Source organism: Macaca fascicularis, chromosome 6 (genome assembly GCF_037993035.2).
Source record: "Macaca fascicularis isolate 582-1 chromosome 6, T2T-MFA8v1.1".
Classification (NCBI taxonomy): Eukaryota; Metazoa; Chordata; class Mammalia; order Primates; family Cercopithecidae; genus Macaca; species Macaca fascicularis.
In genome coordinates this window covers 161,614,816-161,627,547 of record NC_088380.1, presented here as the reverse complement: position 1 = coordinate 161,627,547, position 12,732 = coordinate 161,614,816, and the positions used below count along the sequence as shown (strand labels likewise).

At 45.5% G+C, this 12,732-nt stretch overlaps 1 protein-coding gene across 5 annotated transcripts in view; it reads left to right on the top strand.

Annotated features, from left to right (window-relative positions):
- The window catches only part of FAXDC2 (fatty acid hydroxylase domain containing 2), a 31,639-nt gene that overhangs the window by 11,985 nt on the left and 6,922 nt on the right, over positions 1-12,732 (top strand). For 2 of the 5 annotated variants that reach the window (XM_073994644.1, XM_005558362.5), the window contains exons 2-5: positions 912-959; positions 3,181-3,272; positions 3,391-3,494; positions 6,912-7,033. In XM_073994644.1, the coding sequence (XP_073850745.1) occupies positions 912-959; positions 3,181-3,272; positions 3,391-3,494; positions 6,912-7,033 (366 nt within the window). The remainder of the gene's footprint in view (positions 1-911; positions 960-3,180; positions 3,273-3,390; positions 3,495-6,911; positions 7,034-12,732) is intronic. The other 3 variants (XM_065546999.2, XM_073994645.1, XM_073994646.1) reach the window with 3 other exon arrangements.

Sequence of the window (12,732 nt, the reverse complement as noted above, 5' to 3'; positions counted from 1 at the left end):
ATGTTTTTTTTTTTTTTTTTTTGAGACGGAGTCTCGCTCTGTCGCCCAGGCTGGAGTGCAGTGGCCGGATCTCAGCTCACTGCAAGCTCCGCCTCCCGGGTTCACGCCATTCTCCTGCCTCAGCCTCCCGAGTAGCTGGGACTACAGGCGCCCGCCACCTCGCCCGGCTAGTTTTTTTTTTTTTTTTGTATTTTTTAGTAGAGACGAGGTTTCACCGTGTTAGCCAGGATGGTCTCGATCTCCTGACCTCGTGATCCGCCCGTCTCGGCCTCCCAAAGTGCTGGGATTACAGGCTTGAGCCACCGCGCCCGGCCAGTTCATGTTTTTAAACCAACCAACAAGTAATACTAAAGAGCAAACCAAACCAACTTGCTAGAACTACTCTTTGCGTTCTGAGTAAGTTCATTTTTTTTTTCTCTTACAGCAACAGCTCTCTAATAAAAGGGAGAAATGAAGAGAGCATAAATAAGTTTTTCAAGAAAGCATTAGAATACATTTTTGGCGGGGCGTAGTGGCTCATGCCTGTAATTCCAGCACTTTGGGAGGCCAAGGCAGAAGGATAGCTTGAGTCCAGGAGTTCGAGACTAGCCTGCGTAACATAGTGGGACCCTGCCTCTTAAAAAAGCATTATCATACATTTTTGTAGTTGGTAGACCTAGCAGCTCCCTCCCTTCCATCACTCTTTTTCTTTTCTGGCATTTTTGTACATTTATTCTTGTACATTTATCTTTCCATGTAAGTTTTCAAATCAATTTGTCTGGTTTCAGGAAGAACAACCAACCTATTGTTTTTTTTGTTTTTTTGTTTTTCAAAAATCACTGCTAGCCATACACTTTGATTTTCTCCACTCCCTACTTCCTTAGATGTTTATGAAAATAACTCCCCGGCTTGCCTGTGCTTTCTCATTCCAGATGAAGGGAGAAGCTGGACATATGCTACACAATGAAAAGTCAAAGCAGGTAAATGCCAGCACCTCACCCCCAAACTGGTGAGAATGTAGTCAGTGGCTCTTGCCATAGCTGCACTTGCTATGCATCCAACATCTCCCCCAAGGGTTCGGGGTGGCTGACACATGGTAATGTCTTCATTTCAGTAACTGAGCAGAGTCCCCTTGACTCCAAACTGCCTTTTACCCACAACCCCTTTGCCTGAATGCAGAGTGCAAATGTGCGTTATGGAATTGAAAAGCGCTGTAACTGTCCCTCCCTTCTTCTCTTGGCTATCCTGCCTATAGCCCTTGGCATGCCCTATGCCTCAGGCCTTTGGAAAACCCCTTTCTATAACTTCCCTGGGGACAACAGAGGCTTTCTGGGGGTAGCTGAGAACTGGCTCTTGACCCCAGCTAACTCCTGCACTGCGTTTTCCTGCACATCACAGAGGACCTTTGTCCTGTTTATATTTCCTTCATTTGGGCTGCTAGAGAGATGAAAAAACCCAACATCCCCGAACAAGTATCTAATTCTGTATGTGAAATTGAGGTTTTAATCTGAGTTTGGTTTGATCAAACTCAGAAGATTAAAACTTCCAATGAGTCTAGAAAAGTTCCTGAAAATAGCCCTCAGAGGTGAGGCAGGCAGATTACCTGATGTCAGGAGTTCAAGATCAGCCTCGCCAACATAGCGAAACCCCATCTCTACTAAAAATCCAAAAATTAGCTGGGCATGGTGGCAGGCACCTGTAATCCCAGCTACTCCAGAGGCTGAGGCAGGAGAATCGCTTGAACTTGGGAGGTAGAGGTTGCAGTGAGCCGAGATTATACCACTGCACTCCAGCCTGGGCAACAGAGTAAGATTGTCTCAAAAAAAAAAAAAAAAAAAAAAAGTAGTGTCCTATTAGATCAGCTCCTCCATCACCCCCTCTGACACCCTGTTCATGGCCCCATTAGCTAATTGCAGATGAGCCCCAGGTACACACACTGTAGGGACCACCACCTCCAGTTATTTCCTATGAAAGAATATGAGCAGACCCCATCTGAATTTAGAAACAGAATATGAGTGGTCATTTGTAATTCCTGTCTGTGGTACAATGGAAACTGGTGATACACCTGGCAGCTGGTGTTTTCCCTCCCTGAATCTGGGGCATTTTTTGGTCATCAAGCTCACAATGACTTCTGGTTTAGAGGAGAACCTTTTGGAGGGGAATATATAAGGACCTCCCAGTGATTTCCAGTGGTCTCTCCTTGACCCACAGAATGGCTAGTCGTCTTGTCCAGCTGGGAGCCTGGGCTAATCTTGCTGGAAGGCAGAGAGGGGTTATTAAAAGTCAGAAAGTGGCTGGGCGCAGTGGCTCGCGCCTGTAATCCCAGCACTTTGGGAGACTGATGTGGGTGAATTGCTTGAGCTTTAGAATTCTACAACATGGCGAAACCCCAGCTAACTTCTCTACTAAAAATACAAAAATTAGCTGGGCATGGTGGCAGGCACCTGTAATCCCAGCTACTCAGGAAGCTGGGGCAGAAGAATCGCTTGAACCCTGGAGGCAGAGGTTGCAGTGAGCTGAGGTGGTGACACTGCACTCCAGCCTGGGTGACAGAGCAACACTGCCTCAAAAAAAAAGTCAGAAAAGGTGTACAATTCACTCTTTTCTCCCAAAGCAAGAGGAGGGTAGGAATGGAAAAAATAGGCCTGGCCTATGGACACAGTGAAGCCCATATGACTGGGAAAGGATTTCCTCATCATGGTTTTGGCAGATGCTGCTATGATATCGCAACCTTGCCTGCCCATTGGAATTGCCTGGGGAACCCAGGTCCCACCCCCAGGGACTCTTATGTAATTGGATTGGAGGGGACCCTGGGTATTGGGACTTTTTTAAGCTCCCAGGTGATTCCAATGTGCAGATAATGGGTAGCTCTATTTGCCAAGAGGACTGGTGATGAAATCCTATGGCTGAACAGAGGTTTGCCTGTCCTCTGACTGACAGAATTGCCTGCTAGTTTCTCTGGAGTCAGGCTAATTCCCTTCCCTCCCCCAACTTGAACTCTAATTTTCATAAACACACCCATGTACAGCCTGAGAGCTCCTGATAAGGAAGAGGCTCCCACAGAAGCTGGGAAAAAGTCAGATGTGCCTTCCTGGTTTGTTGAGATCCTGATCCTACAGCATTAATGCTGTGCCTCAGCAGTGAGCTGGGTATAAAGGCAGGAGGCTTGCTGGGGTTTGACATTTCCTTGCCCTCCTCCAGGAGGGATACATCTGGGGCTCTATGAGGAGGACAGCTTTCATCCTGGGCTCTGGACTTCTCTCATTTGTGGCCTTCTGGAACTCAGTGACATGGTAAGTTGGCTCCACCCCGCTAGGGTGCAGTGTGGTGGTGGTTGGGGGTAGATCATAGGGGAAGGAGCTGTCCACCCACTCGTCTTCACCCAGAAACCTGAATGGTTTTTCTTCCAAGGCATCTTCAGAGATTTTGGGGTGCTTCTGGCTACTTTTGGCAAGCCCAGTGGGAGAGGCTGCTGACTACATTTGAAGGGAAGGAGTGGATCCTCTTCTTTATAGGTGAGGTTCCCAGACCACCAGCACCTAGCGTGTGGGTGCATGATTATAACTTAATTCTTTTTCTATTGTTTTGTTCTCTACTTTGGGAATTTTCAGTTTATTATTCCAAGGGATGAGGACTTGAAGTTCAAAAAAGTGGTAGTCCCAAAGAATACTAAATTTGTGGGCAGTCTGGAAACAGGATGTCTAAAAAAAGAAGCTGAGAAGTTGAGACTCCTCCCAAAATATAGAAAAATGAGAAATATTTTATGTAAAAATGAATGCACGTTTAGAGCAATAATCCTGTATTGCTTGTGTAATTCCACAAGCACAGAGGGCTGCCCTGTCTTGTCTGAGACTATGTACCCTGTACTTGGTACAGTCAGTGCTTGACAGCAAGTGGCCAGTCAATAAATATTTACTGACAGCTTAAATGGCTCCAAACAAGCCTAAGTAAATAAATGGAAGGAAAAGCCATGCAAACATAGATATTTATAATAGCATTATCTATAATAGTGATTGTCCTCAATCATACATTCACTCAAATCATAATTATACACAATTTAATATATATTATATGTAATATACATTTATTTATATTATTAATATGATATATAATGTTACTATGTGCTAAACTTGTTTGGAAAATATAGAAATATTTAAGATGGGAGGCCAGGCACAGTGGCTGACGCCTGTAATCCTAGCACTTTGGGAGGCTGAGGCAGGTGGATCACGAGGTTAGGAGTTCGAGACCAGCCTGACCAACACAGTGAAAGCCCATTTCTACTAAAAATACAAAAAATTTAGCTGGGCGTGGTGGCAGTCTCCTGTAATCCCAGCTATTTGGGAGGCTAAGGCAGGGAGAATCGCTTGAACTTGTGAGGGGGGTTGCAGTAAGCCAAGATTGCACCACTGCACTCCAGCCAGGCGACAGTGTGAGGCTTCATCTCGAAAAAAAAAAAACAAAAAAGAAAGAAGTATTTAAGATGGGGCTGGGCACAGTGGCTCACGCCTGTAATCCCAACACTTTGGGAGGCCGAGGCAGGCGGATCACTTGAAGTCAGGGGTTCAAGACCAGCCTGGCCAATATGGCAAAACCCCTTTTTCACTAAACACACACACACAAATTAGCTGGGCGTGATGGTATGTGCCTATAATCTCAGCTACTCAGGAGGCTGAGGCATGAGAATTGCTGATGAACCCAGGAGGCAGAGGTTGCAGTCAGCCTATATGGTGCCACCACACTCCAGCCTGTGCAATAGAGCAAGACTCTGTCTCAAAAAAAAAAAAAAAAAAATTAAGATGGGCCAAGATTGGTGGCTCACACCTGTAATCCCAGCACTTTGGGAGGCCGAGGCAGGCAGATCACTTGAGGCCAGAAGTTCAAGACCAGCCTGGCCAACATGCTGAAACCTGTCTCTACTAAAAATACAAAAAATGAACCAGGCATGGTGGTGCATGCCTGTAATCCCAGCTACTCGGGAGGCTGAGGCACAAAAATCGCTTGAACTCAGGAGGCAGAGGTTGCAGAGAGCTGAGATAGTGCCACTGCACTCCAGCCTGGGTGACAGAGCAAGACTCTGTCTCAAAAAACAACACAAAAAGAAATATTTAAATGAAATGTTTTACTCCTCCATTAAAAAATGATGTCACAGTCTAGAAGGGAAGATAAAAAGTGTCAGTTGCCACAAAGCAAAATGCCCCTGAGGATTGTTTTCAACTAGAAGGATAAGTCTGACAATGGGTGGAACATTAAATATGACAGATTTAATGGGATCTTAAGCAGTCATTGAACAATGCAGATTACCTATGTATATGGGGAAAGTGGTAGAAAAACTTTATTAGCTTGAAGCTTCAATCTAAAAAAAAACCCAAATATTGTATATACTTTAGGTACAATCCTGTGAAAATTACCTATTACCTAGGTGATAAGCCAATATGAGAGGGAGAAAATGTTTCCAATTTTAAATGTTAGAGCTAGAAGAAGCTCAAGATCATCTTATGGTGTGCTTTTCATCTGTATTCCTCAGGCAGCCTTTGGAGTTCCAAGTAGGTAGACTCCTTGGCTGGCCCACTGGGTAACCACCAACCTTTTTTTTCCAAAGTAAAAATAGTTTATTTTTTCTGGGTATAAAATATGTGCTCATTGTTAAAAATAAAAATCAGGCAATTCAAATAAGCATAGAAAGTGTGAAAATCACCCTCTCTCTTATCTTCAAGAAATAACCACTGTTTATATATTAGTGTACATCTTTTATATATTGGGTATATAGTTGTACTTGTGAGATACCAACTATTTTTAAATCTTTTTTTCATTGAATAGATTGTAGGTATCTTTCCATGCCTATTAATGTAGACTTACTTAATACTCTAAGCTTCCCATTCTATTCCATTATATGGAAATACTCCAATCTATTTAGTCCATTCCCTACTAATGGGTATTTAGGCTGCTTTAAATTTTTTTTTTTTAATGCTGTGACGGACATTTATGCATACGAATAGATGTGTCTCCTTTTCTTCTTTCTCCCTTTCTGTCTTAGCTTTCTGACTCTCTCACTGTATTACTTCAGATACTGCCAAATTGCCCTCTAGAAAGTTTGTACCAATCCTACTCCCCTACAGTGCTGGCAAGTATTTTCCAAGCCCCAGCTGCCACAGATACTTCCGTTGATGGAGCATGAAGGGTGCTGGCGGAGGGGCACAGACACAGAATTAAGCAAAGCCTAGTCCTAGCTGGGCATGGTGGCAGGTGCCGATAGTCCCAGCTATTCAGGAGGCTGAAGCAAGAGGATCACTTGAGCTTGGCAGGCCGAGGCTACAGTGAGCCATGATAGCACAACTGCACTTCCATCTTGGGTGACAGAGCGAGGCTTTGTCTCAAAAAAAAAAAAAAAAAAAGAAAGAAAGAAAGAAAGAAAGATGAGTTTTCCATTTGGGGAGATACTGGCTAGATGACACCTGAGGTTCTGCTGGTCAGTTAGTAGGATGACAGGGATTACGTTTCCTGACTGACTCCTAGCCCAGGGCTCACTGTGACCCATACCATACAGAGTACTTCCTTTGCTTCTCCTTCCTTGGCAATTCATAAAGGGTTCAGTGGGCACAGACTCCCAAATGTCAACCTGAATTAATTTCTATTTTAGAGTGTATTATATATCTTAACATACTTTCATATGTATTTACATGAAAACCACCAACCACCTTGAAGGTTGTTGTCCTCATTTTACAGCTAAGAAAATGAATGGAGACACTCCTTAAGTGGACTGTCCCAGTTCCTACCCAAGACTACAGGTAACCCCTTGGTCCCAAGCCCTAAGACCTCCCTGGCAAAGAAATGTCTAGGATGAAGCCTCAGTCACCATAAAAAGGTGTGTTCCGTTAGTCTATGTGCTGCGAGAACCCAAAGTCGCCCTGACTGTTTCTGCTTCCCAATCTCAGGTGCCATCCAAGTACCTTGTCTGTTCTTCTGGAGCTTCAATGGGCTTCTACTGGTGGTTGACACAACAGGAAAACCTAACTTCATCTCTCGCTACCGAATTCAGGTCGGCAAGAATGAACCTGTAAGTATTATTGCAACTTCTCCTGGTCAAAGCACAGGAAGCAAGAGCTAAAGCTACACTCAGAATTTTCACCACTGGCCCAGGAGAGACCTGGCCAGTGTGAGCCAAGTTATTAGCAACAAGGCTCCCCCAGTTTAGAAGGTTAAAGAGAGGAAATAATTTGCCCACAATCTCAGAGTCACTCAGCTAGTAGCCAGTCAAGACCAATGTTCTGGTCTCCTGATTCCTGGCCCAGGCTCTGGACCTGCTTGTGGTGCCCCATGGGACTGTGGTCAGCCTGGCACTGAGAAGGCAGGCAACTCCACTTTACCCATAGGAATGGAGACAGCAATGGCTGGATGCTAGAATATGGGTAACAGCTGTTGTTGTGAGAGAGGGAGACAGCTGCAAAAACAATGGATAACCCCACTATAATAGGTGGACAGTATGGATTCTGAATGTATGGGCGGTGGCTGTCTTTTAAACAAGTCCTCCTTCCTAAATACTCAATTTGACCAATAATGCAAGGCACCAGGGCAAATCCATAACTGAGGCCCAGACCCTGCTTACAAGGCACTCCGACTTGCACAGTGCCAGGAAGTGGGTCCCACTGTTCCCTGAGTCTGGCTTGCCTTTTCTTACACAATAAGGAAGAAGTTGATTCTGAAACTCAGGTTCTTTCCCCAGCTCCACCCAAACCACATCCTGGCTTCTTTCCCAGACAAGACAATCATCTTTTAGTAATCTGCCCAGGTGTCTGGGTGAACCACCTCAGCTCTCAGGTCCTTCTGCCCCAGCCTAGCACTCCAGAAAGGCAAACAGTGCTCTTGACCCACTCCTTTGAAATGGGCCCCTTCCTGAACTGGAGCTGTTAGCCTGGCTTACCATCCCCCTCGCTTGGGACAACAGCTGCCAGCCAGGCTCAGGGGCTTCCTCCAGGCCCAGCTTGGCAGGACATGAATCAGAGCCTAAAGTGTCAAACCCTGTGCTTGGTCCTCGAGAACCCTTCATCTGTCAACCATGGCTGTTGTAGCACCATTGACTAATGCTCACATCTTCAACTGAGGCCAAGAACCTTCACTATTCAGATGAGGAAACAGGTGTTACATGGGTAAACTACGATTCAAACTCAGGCTTTTTGACTTCAGGGCTTACATTCTTAATCGGCTCTCCAGAATATTACCTGCCGCCTGTACAACCTTATAGTCTACACAATGACTACAGAGCTACATTGGAAGATCTCATTGCATTCTGCAGAAGCTGAGGTTCAGAAATGTCCAGTGACTAGTTCAAGATCAGATTGCTACTAGGAAACAGAGCCAGGGCTCATCCCATCTGACACCAAGTCCAGTGCTTCTGTACCATATGCACCCTCAGGTGGGCACAGAAGTAGGAAAGAAACTCACGAGGCCATTTAATCTTTGGCTTTTTCCACGAAGGACTGGCCCCTGAACTAAGACATCAGAAACAGATCCTCAAGTGGGAGCTGAATGCTACCTGGTGTTCCTATGATCCATCCCTGCTCTGTTTACTCTCTCACTGCCTGAATGGCTACTTCACACCTCTCTAACACCTCCTCCCCTAACCGCTGGCAGAAGGAAGGCCTTGCTTCCCATTTCACTAAGAAAATTTAAGGCTGGGCGTGGTGGTTCATGCCTGTAATCCCAGCACTTTGGGAGACCAAGGTGGGCAAATCACTTGAGCTCTGGAGTTCAAGACTAGCCTGGGCAACATGGCAAAATCCTGCCTCTGCTAAAAATACAAAAATTAGCTGGGCGTGGTGGCACATGCCTGGAGGAGAATCGCTTGAACCTGGGAGGCACAGGTTGCAGTGAGCCGAGATTGCACCACTGCACTCCAGCCTGAGTGACAGAGCAAGACTCTGTCTCAAAAAAAAAAAAGAAAGAAAAGAAAAAGAAAAAGAAAATTTAAGCAGGCTGGGGCACAGTGGCTCAGGCTTGTGATCTCAGCACTTTGGGAGGCAGAGACAGGAGGATTGCTTGATGCCAGGAGTTCAAGACCAGCCTGGGCAACATAGTGAGATCCCTGTCTCTACAAAAAAAATTTTATTTTAATTAGCCAGGCACAGTGGTGTGTGTCAGTCTCAGCTAGTCAGGAGGCCGAGGCAGGAGGATCACTTGAACCTAGGAGTTCAAGGCTGAAGTGAGCCATGATTGTGCCACTGCACTCCAGCCTTGGAGACAGAGGGAGACACTGTCTCTAGGAAAAAAAAAAAAAAAAAAAAAAAAACCAAAGCAAGTAGAAGAGTTTTATAGATGCACACCACATTGGCCAATGATCAGCACCTGCACCCACATGCTCTGCCTGCCCACCTCATACCACAGGTGAACTCTCCTTGCTCCTGTCTGTGGGTGATTCCTCCCCTATCCGTGTACTACATCCAGGAAATGGCTGCAGTAATTCTCTCTTTGCTTTCTTGTATCTTCTTTTCTTTCTCTTTCTCTCATTATTCCTCTCTAGATTATTACAAACATGCAGTAATTTTTTTCCATCTTAAAAAAAAAAAAAAAACCCACCAAGTGTGGCTGCTCACTACTGTAATTCCAGACTTTGGGAGGCTGAGCCAGAAGAATTGCTTGAGCCCAAGAGTTAGAGATCAGCCTGGGTGACAGAGTGAGATCCTGACTCAAAAAGAAAAATAAATAATAAAACAGGCCAGGTGTGGTGGCTCACACCTGTAATCCCAGACTTTGGGAGTCTGAGGCAGGAGAATCACTTGCGCCCAGGAGTTCGAGACCAGCCCAAGCGACAGAACGAGATCCCATCTCCACAAAAAAAATTTTAACTAGGCAAGCGAGGTGGAATGTGCCTGTAGTCCCAGCTACTTGGGAAGCTGAGGCGGGAAGACTGCTTGAGCCCAGGAGGTTGAGGTTACAGTGAGCTATGATCATACCACTACACTCTAACCTGGGTGACAGAGCAAGACACTGACTCGAAAAGAAGAAAAAAAACAGGCCAGGTGGAGTGGTTCACACCTGTAATCCTACCACTTTGTAAGGCTGAGGCAGGAGGAATGCCTAAGCTTAGGCGTTTGAGACCAGTCTGGGCAACATGACGAAACACCCCACCCAACAATGTCTCTACAAAAAATACAAAAATTAGCTGGGTGTGACGGTGCACACCTGTAGTCCTAGCTACTTGGGAGGCTGAGGTGGGAGGATTGCTTGAGCGTAGGAGGTTGAGGCTGCAGTGAGCTGTAGTTAGGTGTAATGGCCTCACCTAATATGTCCTCTCACAACAGGCTGGCGAGACCTGGCCTCGCGATGGGATGGAAGTAAACAAAGAGTGCACTCCAGCCTGGGTGACAGAGTGAGACCCTGTCTCACAAAAAACAGACACACACACACACACACACACACACACGAACACACAAACCAAAGCAACAGAAAAAACAACCCTTAACTAGCAAAGTTCTTTAAAAGAGTTATCTATATAGTTTCCAGTTCCTCTCTGTCCACTCTTATTTGGGTTTTGTTGTTTGTTTTTTTTTTGAGACAGTCTCCCTCTGTCACCCAGGCTGGAATGCAGTGGCACCGCAGTCTTGGCTCACTGTAAACTCTACTTCCTGGGTTCAAGCAATTATTCTGCCTCAGCCTTCCAAGTAGCTGGGATTACAGGCATGTACCACCACACCTGGGTAATTTTTGTATTTTCAGTAGAGATGGGGTTTCACCGTGTTCGCCAGGCTGGTCTCGAACTCCTGACCTTAGGTGATCCACTAGCCTCAGACTCCCAAAGTGCTGGGATAAAAGGCGTGAGCCACCACGCCCGGCCATCTGTCTACTCTTTTCCCCAACATTTTGTAATTATGAAAAACGTTAAAAATACATACAGAAAGTTGAAAAATAATGTAAGAATTATGCATTTACATATCACTTAGATTCACCAATTTTAAACATTTTATTTTTGCTTTATATAGAAAAATATAAATATATATGCATCTATACATTTTTCCTATTTGAAAGTAAGTTTGAGACATCATAAAACTTGACCCCTAAATCCTTCAGCCTGCATCTCTCCTAATCACAAAAGTATTGTCTCATTTTCTTTACAAACCTCCAAATCAGGTGTCACACCTAGAAAAAGGCTCTAGCAACATTTCTTTTGGCAAGTTCGCCAATGATATGGTTTCATTAGAGCAGCAGAGACATTTCCACAGCTGCTGACTCCCTCAGCCTTGAAATATTTTTTTCACGTGGCTTCCAGGACAACGTGCTTTCTAGGTACCCCTTTTTTTTTTTTTTTTTAAGAGACAGTCTCGCTCTGATGCCCAGGCGGAGTACAATGGCACGATCTTGGCTCACTGCAACCTCTGTCTCCCAGGTTCAAGCAATTCTCCTGCCTCAGCCTCCCAAGTAGCTAGGATTACAGGCACCTGCCACCATGCCCAGCTAATTTTTTGTATTTTTAGTAGAGACAGGGTTTCACCAAGTTCCCCAGGCTGGTCTTGAACTCCTGACCTCAGCTGATCCATCCACCTTGGCCTCACAAACTGCTGGGATTACAGGCATGAGCCACCACACCCGGCTCCCCGTCACATCTGATTGTTCACTTCTTCACTGTCGCTTTCCTGATTCCTTCTCTTCTCTCCAACTTCTTTGTGTTGAATGTTCCATGGGTTCTGGCCTTGGTCCTCTTCTCTGTATTCATTCTCCCAGTTATCTCTTCAGTGCCATGACTTTAAATACCATCCATGGGCCAACAGCTCACACATTTATCTCTCTAGCCCAGAACTCTCTACTGAATTCCAAGCTGAAATATCCAACTCCCTCCTTGACATCTCCACATGGATACTAATAGAAATTGCCGGGGCCGGGCGCGGTGGCTCAAGCCTGTAATCCCAGCACTTTGGGAGGCCGAGACAGGCGGATCACGAGGTCAGGAGTTCGAGACCATCCTGGCTAACACGGTGAAACCCCGTCTCTACTAAAAAATACAAAAAACTAGCCGGGCGAGGTGGCGGGGGCCTGTAGTCCCGGCTACTCGGGAGGCTGAGGCAGGAGAATGGCGTAAAAACCCGGGAGGCAGAGCTTGCAGTGAGCTGAGATCCGGCCACTGCACTCCAGCCTGGGCGACACAGCGAGACTCCGTCTCAAAAAAAAAAAAAAAAAAAAAAGAAATTGCCAATTCATGATGTCCAAAAGAACATTTCTGATTGTTCTGCCAAAGCCTTTACTTACTACCCATAGCTTCCCCAATCTGAGTGGACGGCGATTCCAATCCTCTAGTTGCTCAGGCCAAAAACTTTGGAGTCATTCTTGACTACTCTCTTTCCTTCATACTCCACATCCAATCTATCCGGGAACTCTATTAACTCTATTTCCGAAACAAATTCAGAATCCAATCACTTCTTACCACTTCTCATCACTTCCATCACTATTACCCTTGTCTAATTCACCATCATCTCTTGTCTATATTATTGCTTTTTTTTTTTTTGAGATGAAGTCTCACTCTGTCACCCAGGCTGGACTGCAATGGAGCAATCTTGACTCACTGCAATCTCTGCCTGCCGGGTTCAAGCGATTCTCCTGCCTCAGCCTCCTGAGTAGCTGGGATTACAGGCGCATGCTACCATGCCCAGCTAATTTTTGTATTTTTAGTAGAGATAGGGTTTCATCATATTGGTTAGGCTGGTCTCAAACTCCTGACCTCGTGATCTGCCTGCCTCGGCCTCCCAAAGTGCTGGGATTACAAAGTGA